Source organism: Pinus tabuliformis, chromosome 5_1, assembly GCF_031772625.1.
Source record: "Pinus tabuliformis cultivar Carrire ecotype Pingquan chromosome 5_1, CPIR1, whole genome shotgun sequence".
NCBI lineage: Eukaryota > Viridiplantae > Streptophyta > Pinopsida > Pinales > Pinaceae > Pinus > Pinus tabuliformis.
In genome coordinates this window covers 251,868,514-251,882,495 of record NC_142305.1, presented here as the reverse complement: position 1 = coordinate 251,882,495, position 13,982 = coordinate 251,868,514, and the positions used below count along the sequence as shown (strand labels likewise).

The following is a 13,982-nucleotide window of genomic DNA, read 5'->3' as shown; positions in this document are numbered from 1 at the left end:
GTCCAAATGGGTTGGTGGGTGGCCACCAACATCCACCTGGATCATTCCTCCCCCCTTAGGAAGCAATGGTCCCCATTGCGTTGAGTTCCTCCATCTGCTGAACTTGTCCTGCAATCTCTGATGTGTCCAGTGATGGTGGGAAGCATGGTCGACGATGGTCCACATTGAACATTTGGTGCAGGCGAAGGAATGGAGGAATTATGTGCTCCAAAGCATTGTTCCCCATAGCCTTGGTACTGCTATAAGGACCATGTCGGTGTGGTCTGAGCTTCTGATGGGTTCTGGTAAGGCGTTCTTTCTGTCGATGCAACCAGACTTTGTTGCCCACCTGAAACTTATGTGGTACCCCTGTGGGTGAGGAGAAGTTGTTCCTGTGTTCTGTCATGACCGTATCCTTTTGCTGCTGCTGCTGCATGGAGGAACCCTTTGCAGGGGTCATGGGTGTAGCAACGATCTTCCCCTTATTTTGGGAGTGAACCAGACAAATGAATTTCCTGGTCTGTGATATGAGCTTGCTGCCTTTCTTGGTAGTGATCAAGGATGTGGCAGTAGGTGGGGCTACCTCTGGTATCCTGTATAATGAATTATTCAAAGAAATAATGACAGCACGAGGCCTTGACTCATACACAGCATGTCGCCTCCATAAGTATGGCTGGCCTAATAATACATCACAAACATCCAGAGGTGTAACATCACACAATACCTCGTCTGTGAATGGTTTGATGCTGTAGGGAAGGCGGCACTGCTGGCGAACTTTCAGATCTCGTCCTTCATGAAGCCACCCGATACTGTACGGCTGTGGGTGTGGTGTAGTCGGTAGGCCCAACCGCTTCACGACCTCTGCTGAAACCAGGTTCTTTTGGCTACCACTGTCGACAATGAATCGCAGCGGTGAACCCTTCACCCACATCTGTGAGTGGAAAAGACGCTCCCCCTCCTCTGGATCTTCGGGCTCATTTTTCTTGATCTTGGCGGTGGCAACAGTGGCACTAGGATCCGCATCAATGATCTGCTTCCCTTTACCATTCCCCTTGTCGAGTTCTGGCTCAGGGTCGGAACATGCATCTGATTCGGAAGCCTTCAACTCGGCCACCAGCGACTGCTTGGTCCGACACTCACTTGTGTTATGAGTGGGACTCTTGTGGAACTCACACCACTTTCCTGTGTCCTTCTTCGGCTTCGTGGTGTTGTTCTTTTCTTGTGGCTTCGACGGGTTATCTTGGGTCACCCCGCCTTGGCTTTGTCCTTTGGGCTTCGGATTTGCAGATCCAAAGTCTCGCTTCTTCTGTTTAAACTTTTGCTCGATTTTGACAGCATATCGGTATGCTGTGCCGAGTGAGGAGATGTTTAAGAACACCATCTCTTCCTGGATGTATTTGTGCAGGCAGCCACGGTATTTGAGTACCAGATGTAGCTCAGAATCTTTGATACCCAACTGTGTGCGAAGGGTATGAAAAATGTTTGTGAACTCCAGCACATCTTGGTCTCGCCCCTGCCGCAGTGTGGTCCATTTGATGTATTTGTCCTCATAGGTTCCGACAGGGTAATACTGCTCCTTGATGGCATCTCGGAAGTCATTCCAAGTGGGTGCGGCTGAAAATAGTGAGCCTGTACTTTCATCCTTCTGCTCGCAGTAGGTTTCCCACCAGTCCTTGACGTGGGGGGCTGCTTTGAGAAGAGCGAAAACAATCTTTTCCCGACTTGAAAATTCATGAACAGAAAAATACCCATCTAGCAGATTTAACCATTTATCTACGGCATCTGCGTCTATTTGACCCTCGAATATGGGGATTTCAAAATTAACTTGTACCTTGAACGGTGTGGCGTTTCCAGAGTTGCTGCTGGAAGCCGATGCGTCACTTCTGGGTAGCCGCTGAAAGATCTGCGCAAAGCTATCCATCATCGCGTTCCTTTGCCGCTCAAGCGCTTCTTCGAGCAAGATTTTGATAGGATCTCCTGCCCCCTCGTCTTTCTTCTCATCCGCCATGGGAGGCCGTCGGGATTTGCGAGGCTGGTCTTGCAAAGGTTCGACCAGTTCAAGCCCTAACTCCTTATATCCCGACCTCGTTGGGGACATGCAAAGAAAAACAGAGAAAAAGCAGACCGCTCTGATACCACTGATCCGGATTTAAATGGGAACGCAATAGATTACAGAGATAACCATAAATACAGAGATGCGATAACCATAAAAACAGAGATGCAGCGGAAATAATACTTCATTTCATTACTGTAAAATACTGAAATATGTTTACAAACAGAAATGGAAAGAAACCAGCTAGGGCGATGGTAGCTTATCTCTGAGAAGAGATGTGACGGCTACATGCCTCTGAACTGTTCCGAACTGTATTACAATGAGGCTCGAAGGCCTATTTATTGTTGAGAAACAATGGAAAACCCTTCACATCCCGAAACCTAACCCTAGAAGATGAAACGCCAAATTGTGGGCCCCGTTTGGGTAAATTGGTACATCAATTTCCCGGGGTCGTAACTTTGGCATACGATCTCCGTTTGACGCGTACGATAGCTCGTTAGAAAGATCTATCCGAGTACTACCGCTTTGGGAGGCAACATTGGTCTATGACCCATGTTGCCCCAGAATCCCAAAAAAACGTCGTTTAGGGCCTCAAAACGGCTCTGGAAGTTCGGGACCCGAAAAAACTGCTAAAAATAGTAAACTGTGCTACAATTAAGGAAACTGAAAATGCTGAAAGAGACAGTTGTGGGGGTCCAAATGGGTTGGTGGGTGGCCACCAACATCCACCTGGATCATCTACAGGAAAAGGAACCAAACTGCTGACGGTCTATCCAAAGAAGTTGCGGAGAAACATTTGGGTACTTGGTTGATACATGAGCAGATGGAGCAGGAACATTATCAATACTATCATAGGCCTTTCATCGAGACACAAGATCCAACAATTGCTTGACCCCTTGTGGATTATAGACGAGACTTTTTTTTTATCATTTCTACATATAACTTATATAAGTTGTTTTACTTTTTTGTGTGTGTGTGTGTATATATATATAGAGAGAGAGAGAGAGAGAGAGAGAGAGAGAGAGAGAGAGATTATATGCAGTATGTTTTCTTACTGAACTTTATGATGTATATGGCAAATGAAATATGCTCCTTTGCAGCATCTATATTATGTAATTTTCAATATTTTATATAATGGAAATTGTGATTTTTCCTTAGGGAAAAAAATAAAGTGATTATAATCTTGAATTATATTAAATAACAATGTTTAGAAATACCATGAATTTTGAAATTAAGACTAAGAGCTAAATTTTCAAATACAAATACAAAGCATTTGGATATAATGAAATCTACTATATTTAAAGAAATAAGCAATTTAGTCAAAGAATTATATAGAATGTTAAATAATAGATGTTTATCATATCTATATATTAGAGATTATACATTAATATTTATTTCAATATGCATTAGTGCATGGTTTAAAAGATAATATGAATAAACAATACGCTTAATAAGAATAACATACTGACCCGGATGCGGGTGAAACCCAAGAGCATTAATGGCCACCATACAGATTGCCGGCGCAAGGACCTGCCAGGTGATGAGTTGCGCTCTGATCCAGGCTCATCTCAGATGAAACCTGGACAACGTGCATGCAACAATAAATGGCCCTTTAGGCCGAGATTTGGAAACAGATGATATTCATATGGCGCCTCTCGAACCCTCTGTTCATCCCCCGTTCCTTAGCTTTTGTCCACCTCAGGCTGGAATTTCTTGCAGCAGAACAGCCACAGGGAGACGATGTTGGCTCCTCTGCTATATTGATCTCGGAAATGGGCACCATTACTCCCACTCCAAGCATTTCCCTTTAAATCCTGCTCAGGAGCCCTGTATTCACAACCCGTTCTCCCTCCCATTCGATTATCCAGCTGATTTGCACTCCAACCTCACTGGTATGGTCTGTCACCGCATGAGGAGTTGTAGAGGAGGAACCTGAGGAGGCAGCGCTCGCCCTCAGGTAGCGCAGAGCTCGGCTCCTGCCTCTCCCCCTCAGCACCATGAAAACTTGCCTCCCCCCAGATCGCCGCATAGTCATTATCCCCATACGCGCAGTGGACGGGGGCAAGGGTCAGCCTCAATGGCTGCGCACAGCGATATTAGGCTCCATACTACAATTTCTCCGCTGCGTCCAAGCTCTGTCCCTCACGCGACCCAATTCAGGTTCTAGAGCAGTCTGAATAGACCCATCATAACTGCCAATGTGACTATCGTTTTCTCTGAAGAATATGAGCAGAACAATGACCAAGCGAGGAATTCTGAAGAGCACTCTCAGGAGGTGAGAATTCCGGAAATGGGTAGGGGTTTTGAGAAAAATTCGAAGGATGATGGCGGGGACGCAAGCCACAACAGACTGCATGGTGGAGAAGCTCACGCAGGTGACATTCAACGAGCTAATGGTAGCTCTGCAGGTGCTGCATTGACGGTGGGGTTCGCTGGCAGTTCGAGCGGCACCCAGCATGCAAGGGGGCCTCCAGGTGGTGCAGCGAAGGGTGACGTGGTGGAGAAGGATGAAGATTGGGACCAGTATGCCTGCCTCATTGTCGAGGAGACACCTGACAAGGATGACAACAAATGACGCCACGTGGCATTCGTTGCCACCCACGAGCCAGATTAGCCTTCTGCTGCTGACGGGTTGGTCTAGTCATTTGATGCTTTTGCTGTTTGTTTGTCTGATCAGAGGGTTTAATGTTCTGTTGTCGAATCTGGTGGTGCTGAGTTGTATCTTTTTCTGGGTTTTGCTTCAAAACATGGATCCAAGTCCTATGTATGGGTTTCCTTTGGTGACAGTCCCGGGATATATGTTTGGTTTTTTTGCAATGTCAAACTGGTTTCCCCAATCTGGGGTAGTTTCGACTTTCTTGATGAACTCTAGCAACAATGGTTGAGGCGGGGCCTCGGTGTAATTATATATTTTTTTTATTAATAGAATTAGCCTTACATAGAAAAAAAAAAAGAATAACATATTGGATTATAGAGCACTTTACTACTCTAGGTGGAACAAGCAAATTCAAGTGATTAAATCCTAAATAAAGTCTCAAGTTGAATGCATATTTTATGTGAATTAATATAAATTGGAATATAAAGAATGAAAGATATAATAATGATAATAATAATCTAACTTTAAGGTCATGGCCAAGCCAAACACCAAGTTGGCATATGAAACGTCGTTGTTTGTGGGAGAAGGGATCTCCCTCCATGCAATGATTTGACTACTAAAGTTTATGGAGATGCACATACTCTACACCTCCCTGAATTTGAACTTGTAAACACATTCATAAAAAAACAAAAAACAAAAAAATGAAAAGAAAGGAAAGAAACAAAAAGAATAGAAAAACCTTTAAAAACATAATATAAGAATATCCAAGCTCCACAATTAGATTTAGATTTATGAATGAGGAAAAATTATCTTCCTCACCTAAAAAAAAAACAAAAAAAATGAAAAGAAAGGAAAGAAACAAAAAGAACAAAAAATCCTTTAAAAACATAATATAAGAATATCCAAGCTCCACAATTATATTTAGATTTATGAATGAGGAAAAATTATCTTCCTCACCTAAAACAAGGGTTGCATAGTATCTTGCCGCTTAATTTAAATATAGCTTAATTAAACTAAAAAACAATAAAGACAAAAATTTCATCACGAAAATAAAACAACTATTAATATATTATATTGTTAAATGCCATCTCCAAAAATTATAAAGTATAATTAACTAATATTGTTTATAATAAGATATATGCCTGTTTATTTTTTATTAATACATATAAATTTTTGTTTAACAATTGATACATAGCTGGGGTGTTCCTTCTATTGCAATCAATATCTTTGTGACGAGCTCTGGCGATTTTTGAACCTGCTTCCCGCGCTTCCTGATCCTGCTCCCCAGGCCCTGCCTGGCAGGGCTGCTGCCTACCTCGATCCCCTCTTCCGCTTTGGACTGTTCTACTAGTCCCTGCTCGGTCCCTCGTTGGGGCCCAGCCTCTGTCTCTCCTCCTGCGCTGGTCTCCTGATCCTTTCTCCCGCTGGCCATTCACCTCTTAAATGGTCGGGCTCGCTCCCCCCCCCTCCAGACTCTGAGAACAATGAGAAGCTCTTCGCCTCCCTTCTCCCTGAATCAGCTAATCCCAGACCCCATCCCACAGTGACCAAGTTCATCAAAAAACTCGATGAAATTCCTGAGGTTAATCTTCCTCCATCCCTACCAAGGAAGTCAACAATAATACTCGCGGAAAGAGGGCTAGTAGGCCAGTTCACTGGTCTCTGGCCCTCTCTGAGATCAGTTCAGAAATGGGTAGAGCACAACTGGAGCGCGATGTTACAAGGGAAAATAGCCATCAGATTCTGTGGAAGAGGCTATTTCACTTTCCTTTTCGAAACAAAAGAAGACAAGAATCTCATCTTCAGAAACGACCCCTACTTCATGGATTCAAGAGGTCTCTACTTGAACAGATGGTCTCCGGACTTTGATCCGGAAATGGACATTCCAAATGCAGTACCAGTTTGGGTCCGGCTTCCTCATCTGCCGCTTCATTGTTGGGGAGACGAATCAGTAAAGGCAATAGGGAATGCAGTAGGCAAATACATCGACAGATCTGAGCCAAGGGAGAACATGCATGCGTGCGCCAGGATTTGCGTGGAAGTAGACCTAGGGAAAGGTCTGCCGGAAGCTATCAAGATCAAGGTAGATCAATGGATGCACATCTAGCAGCTGGACTACGAGCAGCTACCCTTCAAATGCAAGGTATGCCATGAATATGGTCATTTCTCAAATAGATGTAGTAAGTCAAAAATAAATGAACCTACTGAAAACGAGGAAAACCCTGAGGGCACATGGGAACCAGTAAAAAGGAAAAAACCCTCCTCCTCCCAAGGACCTAGCTCTAAACCCCCCCCCCCGAATCCCCCCTTCCCCTCCCCCTCCCCCTCCCAGCTCAGCTTTCCCTTCATCCTCTAACTCCTTTGAATCTCTGTCCGTCGAAGAACCTTCTTCCCCTCCCTCCTCCCCCCGTGCAGCAACCTCTCCCTCCCTCGTGATCCCCCTGCCTTCCCCCCCTCCAACCATAGAGAGAATCCTCACTAGAAACAAATCGAAAGAAGCCAGGCAATCCTCAGACCCCTCAAGAAAAGAAGGCCGAAAGTCAAACAAAGAGCTCAGAGATGAAACAACGACAAAAGAGATGGCTACGGGAGCGCAGCAACCAATGGACTCATATCTAGGCAAACTAAAAGAAAGCGGAGAAAAAGCAAAGGAGAGGAGCGGACCTCACCCAAAAATTGGTAAATAATGAACTTGGTCTCTTGGAATTGTAGGGGGATGGGCTCTTCCTTAAAAATAAAAGCAATCAAGGACTTATTAAAACAGGAGCAGCCGGATCTTCTCCTCATCCAGGAGACCAAAATCTCTGAACAAGACTTTCAAAATCAAATCAAAAGCTTCAAAAACTTCACAGGAGTATCAACAGGCTCAGAAGGTGCTTCAGGAGGAATAGGAACAATCTGGAACAAGAATAAATGGGACCACATCAATTTTCAATTTTGCAACTGGTGGGTAAGAACAGATTTAAAAAACAAAGGATCTCAGGAAATTTACTCTATATGCAACATATATGCTCCAAATCATTACAGGAATAAAGGCCGCTACTGGGACAGGAACATAATTCTGGGAGGAGACTTGAATGTAATAAGAAACGTGGAAGAAAAGTTAGGAGGAAATTATCACGCAGACCCTTCAAGAGACATGCTGGAATCTATAGTACAGACACACAATTTGATAGACATTCCCCTCTCCAATGGGAAATACACATGGAGCAACAAAAGAACTGGCTCCCACAATATAAAAGAGAGACTAGACAAGTTTCTACTTCAGGAAAGAATCGCAGCAAGCTTCCAGTCTATCAAGAGCAAAATAATTCATGCATCGGCCTCAGATCACAAACCTGTGGTATTAAATCTGGATAAAGGCAAAAACTTGGGGCCTCTCCCTTTTAAATACAACAAAACATGGATCTCAAAGAAGAATTTCGCACTCTCATCCAAAATCAGTGGGCCAAGGAAGTTTACGGATCGCCCTACTACATATGGGAAACAAAACTAAAATCACTAAGAGCAGTCATCAAACAGTGGACAAAGGAAGAAGCAATTATGGAAAAAAAAAAAAATCAGATCTGCTCACGAAGATGGAGCAGTGGAATCAGGAAAAAGAGAACATTCAATATTCAAGCGAGGACTTAAATTATGAAAAAGAAAGGTACAGGGAACTCTTTAGACAAAATAGAGTAGAGGAAGAGGACCAAAGGCAGAAATCTCGGTGCCTTTGGCTGAAAGCCAGAGACAAAAACACATCATTTTTCCATACTAACATAAAGCTTAGGCGGGCTGGAAACCAGATAGACAAAATAGAGGCAGAGGGGAAAGAGATCAGTGATCAAGAAGAAATTAAAGAAGCAGCTTATAACCATTTTAAATCTCTACTATCGGCCACTCCTCAGCAAATGGATAGCTTCGACTTTCTTAGTGCAGTTGAGAGAAAAATATCAGATTCTCAAAACAAAGAGTTGGACCAGGACATCTCAGAAGAGGAAATCTGATCAGCAACCTTCAGTATGCAGCAGGATAAGGCCCCAGGTCCGGATGGGTTCACGGTCGCCTTCTACCTAAATCATTGGGAAACAATCAAAAAAGACTTTGTGCGGATGGTAAAGAATGTATTCAAAAATCACAAGATGGGTGAAAATACCAAGCCTTCTCACATAGCTCTCATTCCTAAGGAAGCGAACCCTCTCTCTTTTGACAGGTTCTGCCCCATATCCCTATGTAATGTTTCTTACAAGATTGTCACAAAAATTCTAGCCAACAGGCTTTAAAATCTTCTTCCTCACTTAATCTCTGAGAACCAAGGAGGATTTGTCCCGAACAGGCAAATCACTGATAACATCATTCTGATCCAAGAAGCGATACACAACAGCTTCAACAGAAGAGAAAGAGGAATGATAATCAAACTCGACATGGCAAGTGCTTTTGATAGAGTCGACCATATCTTTTTAATAGCAGTCCTCAAAAAATTTGGGATTTCAAAAAACTTCATAAGCATTATCAATGGGTGCATCTCCAACCCTTGGACCGCTCCCCTGATTAATGGTCACCCCAGCAACTATTTTAGAAGCTCTAGGGGATTGAGACAAGGCTGTCCTCTCTCTCCCTTCTTATACATCATAATCGCAGAGACTTTGAGCATTCATTTAGAAAATCTCCTCAAGCAAAAAGAGATCACGGGAATACGCATAGAAAGAGGGACCAAAGAGATCAATCATTCGCTCTTTGCGAACGACACCCTCCTCATTGGGGGAGCTTCAAGCTTAATGGCAAAAAGATTCAAGAAAGTGTTGGATGCATTTTTAGAAGCCTCAGGAGGGAAGTTGAACAACAGAAAATGCAAGATCTACACTTGGAATGTCCCTCTCCAAATTAGGCAAAGAATATCCTTGATTCTAGACATACCAGTGCAAAGGAACTGGAGTTTCTTCTCCTATCTAGGTCTGCCACTGGCCAAAGAAACAGTCAAGGCTGAGATATGGGTCAAACACATAGAAAAGATGAGAGGCCTCCTGCCGAGTTGGGGAGTGTCTTGGCTAATCTTGGCAGGAAGATCGATTCTCATTAAGGCCATCCTCTCTGCTCTCCCAATTTATCAATATGCGGTCACTATGGCTCCGGCCAACATACACAAACACATGGAGCTTATCTTGCGAAGCTTCCTCTGGCAGGGAGGGAAACAGGAGACCAAGAAATTTAGTCTTGTCAAATGGGATCAGGTAACCCTTCCATATGAAAAGGGAGGTCTATCCATCAAAATTCCGAGCCTCTCCAATCGTGCTTTGGGCTTTAAGTTGATTTGGAGAATCCTTACCGGCAAAGGATCGTGGTGGGTTGAGGTCATAAAAAGGAAATACCTCAGAGGCCCGAACTCTGATCTTCTTTCTGAATCAATAGCTGAAAGACCCTGCACCCCTGTGTGGAAACTCATTAAAAAAGTGCTTCCTCAATTCAGAGAAAACACCTCTAAAACCCCTGGAAATGGTAAGGATATTAACATCTGGTCAGACAGAATCATGGGCTCTAAGCCGAGAAATCTTCTCCAAGCTCTCCGACCTCTGCAGATCTGGATGGATGAAAGAAATTTAACCACCTTGTTTGATATATCAATCTGGAATCATAACAATTGGCAAGACTGGAAGGACCTTCAAATCCCCAACGAACTTAGAGATCTCTGGTCCAATCTCAAGTCCTCTCTCTCTGGTTCTGCGCCCACTAATATAGGGGCCGAAGACAGGTATATCTGGGATCCCAGTGGAGGAAAATTCACGGTAAAAGAGGGGTACAAAGCATTACAGGCCACTACCCAAACAGCAAACTGGAACCTTTCCACAACTGTCTGGAAATCAGAGTGTCTCCCAAAGATCAAACACTTCAATTGGACTCTTCTTAAAGGTAAGACCCTCACTGCTGAGAATCTAAGGAAAAGAGGAATTCAAGGCCCATCAATATGTTGCTTCTGTCGCGCTGAGGAGGAAAGCATTCAGCATATTTTCTTACTCTATCCCTTCACTCAAAGCTGCTGGAAGCAGGCTATCAGTCCCATGGAAATTGGTGAAACTTTTGATCAACTCTCCTCTCTTCAGAAAAATTGGGGGAAATGTTATCCCTTCTACAAGAAAGGTAAACAAAATATCAGTAGATTGTGGAAATGCATTCCAGCCACCCTATGTTGGCAAATTTGGCTAGCCAGGAATAATTACGTTTTCAACAATAAAAAGCCCAATACAGCCAGCATCCTGGCTAAAACGACAACCATCATCTCTGAAACAATAAGCACAAATCTCATCGCCCTCCCAGATCAGTCAAGCTGGCATCAAGAAGAGATGGACTGGTACAATAAATTTAGCCTCAGTTATACCAACAATTACCATTCACAAACAAAAGCTCACAAGAAAAGGACTCATTGGAAACTCAGAGGAACTAAGGAAGAAGTCAATCAGTGGATCTTAGAACAGAAGCGCCCTACTCTGCATTTCGATGGCGCTTCTAAGAACAACCCAGGGAAAGCTGGAGCAGGGGGTATCATAAAAGACCATCATGGCAAAACTATCGTAAATTATGAATGGGGACTGGGAAAAGTTTCTAACAACGTGGCTGAAGCTTATAGCCTCCTTCTAGGTACCACCATTATGAACAGGCTGGGAATCAGAAACCCAATTATCTTGGGGGACTCGGCCATCATTATTGCAGCCTTGGTCTCGGGAGCAGACTTTAATAAAGCAGCTCTTAGCAATATAAAGCTCAGGATACAGGATAATCTCAGAAATATGGGAGACACGATGTTCAAGCATGTTTTAAGAGATAACAACACCGAAGCGGACTTTTACGCCTCTAAGGCCACCAGCAGACAGAGTGGACAAATCAGAGAAAATGAGCACATCTACGTCAAAGCAATCCCATAGCCGACTAAGCGGTCCGCCAAATCCTTTGAATAGCAGCATCAGTACGCTTCTGAAATCAAGTCATTTCAGTCATCATTCTTATCTTGATTTTCTCTGCCTCAATCTTGACAAGCTGACCTCAATCCGCTCCCTCGAGAATTGCGTCCCTCCTTTCTCTCCTTATGCATTCTGGCTTGCTCTAGGGACCCGATCACACCAAGTTTCACGTGATTCCCCCTCTCGGATTTCAGGTTTGTGTCCCTTCACAATCCTTTTAGACTGCATCACTAAATCTACTTTCGATTTAAAACCTGCCCAAATCCTTGAGCATATCCCGTATCACCTGCTTTCTCAGCCTCCCTTGGTGTTTTATATACCCCTCTCCCCCCTCGCTTATCCCAGATCTCCTCCCCCCTCTCAGAAGCAAAGCATAGGAGCAGTGTCGGGCTTTCCGCTCTCGGAAGTCCGCAGCAAAATTGGTAGATAACAGCCCTGTTCCCCTAAGTATCAAATCTTTTTCCTCCCTGCCCACCACAGATCTTCTCCTCCTCTTCAGCAGCAAAGGAAAGGAACAGTCCTTGGCATCCAGCCTCAGAAGTTTGGCAGCAACAGTGATCGATTCCAGCACATTTCTCCAGCGAGATCGCCATCTACAATCTTCAAAGGTATATTCAGCTTCTCTCAGTTTCAGTTGTATTATTATAACCAATATTCCTTTAATTTGGTTCTCTTCAGAGACTGGCTGATCTCTCCCAGCGCTGACACCCGTCCTCAATCCCTCTGCTCTCCCATTTCTCATTCTCCTCTCTCTCTCAGAGCCCCTTCTCTTTGTTCTTTCTCTCTTAACATCATCTCTGAGATGGCCTCAAATCCGGAAAATGATGAAAATGCCGAGAATCCTTTGGACAGAGTTATCACGGACAGCTCTTGTACGCTCTGTAAGGCTCATTGTTTTATGATTGCTCGGTTTGTGAAACATTTCAATGAGCTCAAAGAAGATTTTCAGGCTGACAGCAGTTCTAAGAGAAAGAAGCTTGAAAAACAAAAAGTGGAAATTGAAGGATTAAAGGTAAAATGTAAACACATGGAGGAAGCAATCGCCCACATCAAAACGCTCACTCAAAGTATGCAAGCAGAGAACTCCACCAGAGCCAGCGCAAAGCATGAACTGCAGTATGATGATTCGGTCAACCAGCATGAGTAATTTGTCTAATGTCTTGTAAATTTTGTCTATTAGCAGGCTCATATGTAAGGCAATATAGCCGTTTCCTTTTCAATCTGTATTTCAACTCAAGCAACAAGGAGCCAGGGTCTGCGAACCCATTTTGGAATCCTCCTTCTTCTCTTTCTCTTCTCTTCCCAGATGTAACAGGACTTGGTCCCATCAGTTTTTATAATATATGAGTATCCGATCATGTTAAAAAAAAAAATACATATAAATTTTTATAATAAAATTGATTAAAAAATGTTTTTAATATAATAATAATCATTTTAAATTGAAAATATGAAAGGAAAACTATAAGTTCTGGAAATAGAAATAATGGAAAAGAAGAAAAAAATACAAATCAAAAAGTTAAATAAAAAGGAAAGAAAACAAAAAACAAAAAATAAGTAGCTAATAGAAATGGAAGTGACCTCAACCAAACACCTTACAAATAAATAAATAATAATAATAATAATAATAATAATAATAATAATAATAATAATTGAATTCCTAATGTTAAACTATGATAAGCCACAAATATTTTTGGTCAAACACAAATTAACATTATGGATCACAGAAACCTAAATACATGAATACAGAAACAAACTAACATCTTAAATTGAAAATATGTAGAAAAAACTATAATTCATAAAAATAATAGAAAACAATAAAATAAAATAAAAAATAAAAAAGTTAAACAAAACTAAAAACAAAAAATTAGTCACTCATAGAAATAGAAGTTACTAAACATCTCATAATAAGACCTCAACCAATCACTTTACAAATAAATAGATTTAAATAATAATAAAAAATAACAAAAATCAATTTCCAATTTTAAGAGAAATTTTTTGGCGTAAATCACAAGATAAATCATTTATCGAAGCGTTTCGAACCAACAAGTGTGGTTCATCGTCAGGACAAGTTGAAGAAACATATCGAGCTTAGCATGTTAAATAGTGTGAACAGAGACTCCAAAGGCTATTGTGACTAACGGCTAATTTTGACTTTAGGACCAGAGTCAAGATTTAATGGAAATTAGTTAAATTATGTGAATATATAACAATATAAAATAATTTAAATAATGTTAAAGGTTAATTAGAAAGTTATTAAAAATTATAATTTGTTATTTAAATGGGATTTAAAGTATAAATTATACGTGTATATATATATATATACACAAAGGTTAGTTAGAAAATTATTGGAATAATAAAATTGAAATATACATAAAAATAATAATATATAAAGTTTAATTGCAAAATTTATAAAAAGTAA

The 13,982-nt window shown here is 42.0% G+C and overlaps 1 protein-coding gene across 1 annotated transcript; it reads left to right on the top strand.

Moving 5' to 3' along the window:
* The first annotated feature begins 10,948 nt into the window (after positions 1–10,948).
* Positions 10,949–11,527, top strand: LOC149164354 (uncharacterized). Its single transcript, XM_089429447.1, has one exon. It carries the CDS (start codon positions 10,949–10,951, stop codon positions 11,525–11,527), a length of 579 nt encoding a protein of 192 aa, XP_089285573.1.
* Positions 11,528–13,982: the final 2,455 nt, after the last annotated feature.